The sequence below is a fragment of the Colossoma macropomum genome, unplaced genomic scaffold, assembly GCF_904425465.1.
Source record: "Colossoma macropomum unplaced genomic scaffold, Colossoma_macropomum, whole genome shotgun sequence".
Lineage (NCBI taxonomy): Eukaryota > Metazoa > Chordata > Actinopteri > Characiformes > Serrasalmidae > Colossoma > Colossoma macropomum.
In genome coordinates, this window is record NW_023494792.1 from 19,759,765 (window position 1) to 19,768,839 (window position 9,075).

The 9,075-nt window shown below is 35.4% G+C and overlaps 1 protein-coding gene across 1 annotated transcript in view; it reads right to left on the reverse strand.

Annotated features, from left to right (window-relative positions):
- LOC118812736 (mucin-2-like) overlaps positions 1–8,350 on the reverse strand; it is a 104,851-nt gene extending 96,501 nt beyond the window's left edge. The window contains exons 1-10 of the mRNA XM_036577843.1: positions 8,206–8,350; positions 7,736–7,789; positions 7,538–7,591; positions 7,184–7,445; positions 6,147–6,264; positions 4,702–4,789; positions 4,490–4,593; positions 3,183–3,396; positions 2,587–2,712; positions 327–444 (exon numbers count right to left, since the gene is read on the reverse strand). Coding sequence (XP_036433736.1) covers positions 327–444; positions 2,587–2,712; positions 3,183–3,396; positions 4,490–4,593; positions 4,702–4,789; positions 6,147–6,264; positions 7,184–7,445; positions 7,538–7,591; positions 7,736–7,789; positions 8,206–8,284 — 1,217 coding nt within the window. The 5' untranslated portion in view covers positions 8,285–8,350. The remainder of the gene's footprint in view (positions 1–326; positions 445–2,586; positions 2,713–3,182; positions 3,397–4,489; positions 4,594–4,701; positions 4,790–6,146; positions 6,265–7,183; positions 7,446–7,537; positions 7,592–7,735; positions 7,790–8,205) is intronic.
- Positions 8,351–9,075: the final 725 nt, after the last annotated feature.

Here is a 9,075-nt window from a genome sequence, read left to right on the forward strand (position 1 = left end):
CAATGCTTTTGTTTCATTTATTTGACATGTTTGCAATCCAGTAAATCCACTGTAATCTAATATAATCTAACTAAACTGAAAAATAATAGATTCTACATAGTTTGTGCCAAAAATGACATTTTCAGTCATATAAAAACTCCCTTTTAATTCATTAAAATTTACCTACAGAGTAGTAGAGATGTGTGAATATTCACCATCTTACAGCAAAGGGTCACTATAAAGTATATTCCTATGAATATGTTTCCTTGGCTTGCAGTACAAGCAAAAGTTAACAAAAGTTAAAGGGAACTCAAAAGCTCATAGTGTAGTGCTGTTTTTTAACTCACCATTTTTGACAGGTTCTATTGTATGACTCTCCAGGCTGGTAAATATTTCCATTGTGGATGCAGGGACACCGATCAACTGGGATGCAGCCATTTCCCTTAATGTCATTAAACACAGTTCCTAGACAGTGAGATACATAATTGAGCATTTATACAATTTACTGGACTGTATTTGCAGATGATTCCTCTGGCATGTAAACTATAGCAAGGGAAACATTAAAAAAACTGTATGAAAAGAAACAAAGAGTTCAACTTTAACCAGACAATCAAGCCTTGAATAAAACTGATCTGGGGTGGGTTTCCTGCAAATTATCAATCTTAAGAAATAATCATCAACCTAATGAAGGAATGACTTAAGGAATGAATGCAAAGCACATCCATGATAATTATTTTCCTTTACCATAACTGGAAAAAGCATCACCAGCTGAAAACTGAATCACCAACTGAACCAACAGAACCTATTTTCATTTTGTCAGTTCACGGTTACACCCAAAAAATTAAACATTTTAAACATAGCAAGGGAAACAGGGAAATGTCCATTTACTGATAATGTAAAACCATAACCAACTATTATTATTATTATTATTATTATTATTACACGAACTATGAGACACAAAATAATATATTGTTTTATTTCGGACATCAATTGTTAGTTTGTATATACATGTATTATATTATTATATTTTAATATGAATGTCTGCATTATTATTATTATTATATCTGTATATTCTTAAAGACTCTAGAATCCAAAGGTTTTTGGTACAGAAGTGCAGGAAAAACTGAAATAAAAAAAGAACTTTTAGAAAAGAAATAAAAGTAGATGCAGATGTGGACTGTGCTTTGGAGCTGCAGTCCATTGGGTTTTCACTGAAAATATGAATGACTGATGACATTTAATTAGCCCACGACTGCAATGATTTTATTTATATGTCTCTGTTTGTAACTTAAAGTGCCGTTACTGGCCCAATACAAACTACTGCCAGAGAACTTGTAGTGAGGAGAATAACCACTTTGGTTTCTCAAATGCTAGAGGGCGCTCCCGAGTGAGTCCAAAATGAATGGGTTAATGTGGAGCAGCAACACTAGCATCCTGCTGCCATAAACCAGTTTCAATAAGGAAACATACAGGTAAGTTTTCATTGCTTTTCAGTGAAATACATCCTTCTACTTTCTGAAATTAAAGGTAGCTCTGGGCAACTGATTTGAAACTATTTTAACTTTTTGTTTTTAGCTGTAGAGCTCAATTCTTCCCCATTCATTGAGGACTTGCTTGCAGGTGCCCTCTGCTGTTTTGTAGTCCTGTTTTTGATATAACGGGGGAAATAGGAAGTGGCCAGGCTCCTCATAAACCGGCTCTGCTACTGCCTCTAGAAAACCACTAGAGGGTGCTTCACAACCCACTGGTGGTCCATGGCCCACAGGTGGAAAAACCCTGTATTACAGCAATAAGCCACAAGAGGCTGTTTGATACTGTGATTTTATCATGGGACGGGTCTTCTTAGGCATGATGTGAAGCAGATTGAAGAGAAGAACGTTCGGTCACCCATCTCTGTATATTGCAGTTATTTCATGAATTCTTTTAACTTTTTGTGGTATAACAATGAACAGATGATACCACAGCACTGTTTAATACAAAGACTTTCGCTCTATAAGCACTTTTTGGTCACCAAATTACCACCGCAAGTCTTATTTAGCACCAATCCAACAGCGCCCCTCTTCTCATGCTGGGACTGAATCTCAAATGCTCCCTGCTCCCTACATAGTGCACTGCATAGGAATTTAAATACTCAATCCTGCACCCTAAAAGTGCATAACATACCTAAAAAAAAGGTCATTTGGGACTCATCCATAAATACCACACTATTTGGCTGTAAAGGCTAGAATTTTTTACTTTCATAGCTAGCACACTATTTAGGAAGTACAAAGTCATTTGAGATTCACCCTGTAGTTTGACACTACTTTTGATTGAAACACAGACATTTTAAGTGTGTAATCCATTCAAGTGACTTTTTTTAGACTTTTATACTGCCGTTTTACAGTTAATCACACCGTAAGTACTTTACTTTAAGCCTATGAGATCTCTCTCTGTCTCTCTCTCTCTCTCTCTCTCTCTCTCTCTATATATATATATATATATATATATATATATAGTCAAAATCTTGTAAGGCAAGATCTCTGCAGCTGGGTCTATTGAGCAAAACCATGTCAAAACACAATTTCCCATTTTATTTGTGTGTTACTGCTGTTTGTGAGTGAAGGTTACCTGTTGGGCAGAAGCAGCCATCGCTACAGTGTTCGCTGCAGACAAGACCCCCCTCTTGGTTAGAACAGGTGTCTTTGCATGGATTCCCACATTCCCTGTGCTCCAGGTTAAATGGACACTCTTTACCTATACAGGAGAAACGCATGAGGGAACATTAACACTCCAAAAGAAATTAAAATTGTCTTGTCCGTAAGAGGCACTTTATTGACCTTTAATTTGTCATTTGCTTAAACGTCTTGGCTGGACATAGCCTACTCATTCTCTTGCCTAGTCTACATGCCTTTGTGTTTATATTTTATATTTTGCCTTGTCTTGCCATTAGACTAGTCCTTAGCATTAGCTTTCTGTTGATCTCATTCAGCCTATTGTAGCCAGCCTTACATTTCTAGGCCACAGTCTCTTGGCTCTTATTATGTCTTGTGATTTCCACTTGTATGTTGATCATTAAACTCTACTGCAGTAGTGTCCATTTCCCTATCCAGTCTTGATTGTTACAGTTCTTGGTCCCCTTGGATAAATCATTTCCTACTATGATCTCAGATTTCAATGCTTTGCAGACGACACTAGATTTATGTTTATTACAATAACTAACATACCACACAAATTGTTGGTCCTCCAATTCTGCGGCTTGCCCCCAGCATGTGCACACTGGCGTGAGAACTCGGATATTGTGTCACACACACACACAGCCTCGCTGCTGTTACACTGACACATGTCTCTAACACAGGCTTCCACAAATGCCTTAATGGGCAGCAGTCTTTGGCAGCTACTGAAGGCTGGATTAGAAAGCAGCTGTTCACATAAATAGCTCTGAGAAGGATGGAAAAAATGAAAAAAATCAGAAACGTTAGAATATTATCTACAATGGTTAACAAAATCAAATTAGAGGTTTTTTAGAGGCAAATTAGAGGCTTTTTATGCAGGTCTTTCAAAAGGCTCAAAAGCTTATCTCAAGGCTTATTAGAAGGTCTCCTGTTTGGTCTCTAATATAAATTAATTGATAGAGTGCAGCAAAGACAAAACTCAGCCATCAGAGTAACCTTCAAAATACTTCATCTAACTTACAGGCCCTAAACGGATCACCACCCAATTTTCATTCTGATCTGTCCTTTCCCTCTGCTCTTCAGACTCTCCTCTCTTTACTTTTTCTCACAGTTGCATTCCACCGGTGACCAGAATTTCAGCAGTGCTGCCTCAAGGCTGTGGAATGCCTTTCCACAAACCATCAGAGTTTAGATACTGTTAATGTTTTTAAATCTAAACTTGTTATGTTTAACTTTAAACCTGGTATGGTTAATCAATACTTATCTCTCTGATCAACTTCACCTACACAGGCCTGCCCATGCCCTCTGTCCTGCCCATGCGCTCTGTCTTTCAAACTCTGCTGTCCTCACTGTTCCTCTCTCTAAGTTGTGTTTGTACCATTAGTGACCGGGATTTCAGCAGTGCTGCTCCACGGCTGTGAAATGCCCTTTCTCAAACCATCAGAGACTCAGACACTGTTAATGTTTTTAAATCTAAATGTCGTGTAGTAAATCAATACTGGCACTGTTTTGGACTCTTCTCTGATTCTCAGTTTCTCAAAAGTCTTATTATGCAGTAACTACTCTCATTACTTGGCAACAGCTTTAAAAGTAATTTGTGTAGCTATGAGAAAACCTTTTAGCTAGCCTTTATTCTTGCAACAGCACAAATTAAAAATGTTAATAGAAAATGGTTTACTGGTAATTTTATGTTCTGTTTTTTTTAATATGTTGAACTCAGTAATTTTGCATTTACCTAACGTCCGTTTTCACTTAGAAAATCAACAAAACATATCATTTGACTGTACCCAAACTTTTGCATTTAATTGTACAGCAAGCAAACAAACTCATCAACCTTAGACATTTCATGACGATTATACCTGAGACTGGCATTTCTTAGTGCGGAGCTCAATCTCCTCACATGTCTGTGTGGGTGCATCCATCTTCCATTTATGCCCATATTCTTGTGCTGACAGTTGCGCACCTTTCATAGTGGATATGAAAATTGAGTGAATGTGTAACTAAAGCTGCAAGTATACATTTTGTAATGTAATGTACAAAAAATAATTTATAACTATCAGAGTTGACTCACTGTTTTCATTGAACTCATTGTCCTTAACTCCATTGAAGTCCCCACACAGTCCACAGGTCTGATTCCTGTACTTTGTTGGGATCTCAACCTGAGCAGGCATAACACAGTACATATATGATTCATAAAGCTTGCATACAGTACAGAAATGTCTGAATAATAACCAATGTATAGCACTCACTGGATTTCTCTGTGTTCTCACAATGTTTGATTAAAAAGGTTGATTACTTATATAGGCTTGAGTACTGACAGTACAATGAATGCAAGTTAGTTGTTCCTACAACGTACAATATAATATTGGTTTAAGAAGATTCTTACCAACAACTATGTTTATGTTTACTTGCTATGATAATCTAAAATGTTTGGTATTTCACAAAACACTATTTCAAGACTGGGGTTTTATTACTTAAACATGGAGACTGCCTATAATATTTCACATAATGTGATCAGTGCACACTTTTTCTATTCAACGAAAAAAACATCTCTAGTACCTGAGGTAATAGAACAATAAGATCACTAATTATATTGCACTAAAAATTAATTTCATATTTAACACAAACAACAAATGTATAATACTGTGTCTTTTTGGCCCTCCAAGTTTCCTTAGCCAAAGAGATAAAGTGTAAAGTTTAAATAATTATTTAAGGTCCAGTGCAATAAACTACAGGGTGTACAACTGTAAGCACAAGTGGGATTTTGGATACAATGACTTAAGTGTGATTACAGGGCTCATGTATTAAAACAGCAGTTATAATGTTAGTAACAGCTGCTATAGAAGCATTGATAGAATCATTACTTTATGGTTCTTTGCCAAACATCTGACTTGACTTTCTCAACAGGAATTAACTGAAGAGATGCAAATTCGTTCTACCTGGGGCTGGATACTGGAATAAAAAAAAGGGGAAAAGGAAGTGCACACTTATGGAGAAGTTGTCAGAGACATTTCAAAACTCCCTGTTGCACTTCCCTGCATTTATCTCACTATGACATGTAAGTTCCATATCCTGTTCAATATTTATCTTTCTCGCTTTTTTTAAGTAAACATTCTTTACGTGAAAATGTGCTGTTTGCTTTTTATCTCTGAGACTCTTAGTAAACCACAGTACAGCTTTCTGTCACACTTAACAAGGAAGTTCTGACACTGAGCAATCAAATGTTTCCTACAGCTTCTCTACAGTTGTTATTCATCTCTTAACCTCATTTCATCAAATACACTTGTAGACAAACAATTATCTGTCCGTGCTTTACCTTTACAGGAAAAGTTTATGCATAATCAATGATTGGTTAAGATTACAAAATGTCACTTTCTTAGGTCTAGGTAAACATTATGGATTATCAGATTAGGTGCTAAATTTAAAAGCATTATGCTAATTTGCTGGAGTTTTAATCTTACTGTGCACCAAGCAACAGTATGTACTGAATAGAATGAAAACATAGTTCAACTGTACCGAGAGAAAGTTGTGTTGATCCCAAAGGATTTCAATTTCCAGTTTACTGGAGCTTATCTTAATGTAACTTGTTGTTTTTGCAATCCTAACTCCAAACTGATAATCTGGGATGGCCACTCTAATAAGAAAGCAGGAAAATATTAGAAGCACGACACACTCAAATGACAAGAAGCTCAGTTAGAGAAAGTATTTCTAAATCTTAGAATAAGGCTTTAAACTAAGTAATAATGACATAATGGCAGCATGAAATATGATTGAGATTTTTGTGATGAAATTTATACAAATCAAAGCAACTTTCTACTGTCTATTTTATATTACATACACTGTAAAATCTTCATTGTGAAATTACAGTATATTAATCGCTACTAGCTGCATTACTTTCATAGTAATTTGCTTTAACATATTAACAGTAAATAGCAGCAAAATAGCAACATAGCAATAATATAGCAACAATAGCAGAGTCATCTGGAGCACAAGATTACTGTGATGCAGCTGCATCTTCCTGTATTTTCACATAACAACTGTAAAAGTCATGTAACTCAGTAGCCAGTAACTTACTATAAATTTGCATATCGCTGCTGTCGGAACAAAACCTTGTATCTTCAAAATGATAACTTGACAGCAGAAGGAAAAATATACTTTACTTTTAGTGTAAGTCAATGGAACCAGACTTTTTTCCAAATAAATTGAATGTAAATGCAAGATTATGTCAAAAATTGAAAAACGGCAAAAATGGAGATTAAGGTTTTGTTCTGACAGCAGTGATATGAAAAAATGGCAGATGAATTTTACCAAATACATAACTATTACTTCCTTTCTTGAGAAATTAAAAACTAAAAGCTAAACTAAACTACAGCATTAATGAACATACTTATTCACCATGTTTTGCAGTGTATCTCAAATCTCAAAAGTTGGCATTTTAAATGTAATTTACTGTTTTATTACAAAAAATAACTTGAGTTCATTTCTAAATAAAATGATGAAAAGTTTTTTTAGTGAAAAATGAGTGTTAAATATAATGGAATCTTGACACTCACGCCTGGTCATTCATAGTAATGTTGCCATCAAGAAGCTTGACTACAACCCCGTCTATCTTTATGGTGAAGGAGCTGATGGTGGGGAGATTGTTGATATACCGCCTCCTCATTTGGATGTTAAAGTCAGTCTTGGTGCTGTCACACAGGGTGGTCAGTACGTAGTTGCAGGTGTAGGGCAGTTGGAAGAACTGTCCATCAAATGTACTGAAGTGGAAGTTTCCCCATGTGCTGCACACCTGCATGTTGTGATTCACGTTGATTCCTGATGAAACAGTAACATATTCTCTTAAATGCTGCCTTCAATAACCATTAATGTAATAGAGACTTGGATTAATATTGTAGGAACATGTTTACCGTAAAGACTCTCATAGCTATCAGCTATGATTCGTGTTGTTGGTAGAATAGACACTTGGTGGGAGACAAAATAAAGAGACCAATATACTGATAAAATAATACTTCACAGTGTAACCTACATAAACACGATCTTATCTTTGTTAAAAGCATTATTTGATTAGTTCAGTTAATTAATAACACACACACTGTTAAACATACCTGTTGTTGGTGTTATCATCTCTGTTGTAGTTGCGTCCAGAAAAAAGCCATAATCTGGTTAAAATCATAACAATAGCAACAATAATAAACTTAATTTAAAACATGCTTTGCCAAAGAATAAAATTAGCATAAGAGAAAATGAGGATATCAACAAACACCATCTCACAGAATTATGAATAATCTATTCTGATGTTCCTAATTTGAGTTAAAACCACTATAACCAACAAATTCCTTTCCAAAAATCAACTGTGTTTTTCTATTATTACATGTTAAATAATAAAATAATTATCTTGTAATAACAGAAGTGATAGCTGCCTCAAGAGTCCACACCATCCACACCACTTAAGTCTGTATACAATATGAGTAAATGAATGTAAAAACATAGATCAGCTAAAAGTTCTGAAAAGTTCTTTAACATTTCACAGTTCTAATGCAAATAATAACCAACATTCCTACCACGACTTTCTAACCTGTACGTTTTGCTGAGAGTCCATTTAGTAATGCAGCCACACTCAGCACCCACACTCGCAGCATGGTTAGGGTACCCATAGGTGCCAGGCTGTATGTGAGAGGCTGCTGTTCCCTCTCTCTGTGCTTTCGTCCTCCAGACACATGGAGTTTATATGATTGAGGTGAACAGTGATTATGATCTCATGGCAGAACTTAAACTCATGAAGAACAATGTTATCTGATCTTTGTCGTTTCTGACTCAAATAAATATTGAATGTTGAGGAATGTGATTTTTAAGATTAAACATGGTCTGGGTAAAGTTTCCTCCTCAGTGTGTGACAAAAGTTCCATTTATCCATGATCTTCCTGGTGTTTGAGGCCATCACAGATATGGGATGTTGGTCTAAGACACGAAGTCACCAGATTCACAAAGTTTCCTAAGAATAGAAGCACCATTCCAAAATCAGGCGTCCCACTGTTGACCTAACTAACAGAACTATTAAGAATTTCTATTTTCAGTGTGAATATAAGCTATCTAGCCAAAATAATAAAAAATAAATAAAAACACTACATATCTGAACATCTTGTTTCATTTTAGAGTGGGTTTATTTAAGCTAATTTTAGATTATATAAATAGGCAATAGGCAAATTATTATGATCATTTAAAAACATTTCAAACTATAATGTGATAAACTGAAAAGGATGTAACCAATCATTCTTTTTGTAGCACTGATTTTTTACTTTCTTTTTTCTTCTCTTGATTTGTATTTAATATTTTGTGAACAAACTAGACACTACATAGTATCTCTATCAAGATTCTACCAAGTCTACCTTGATTAATTTAACTTTATCCAACAGAAGTGACAGAATTACTTCTGTAGGTGTACTTG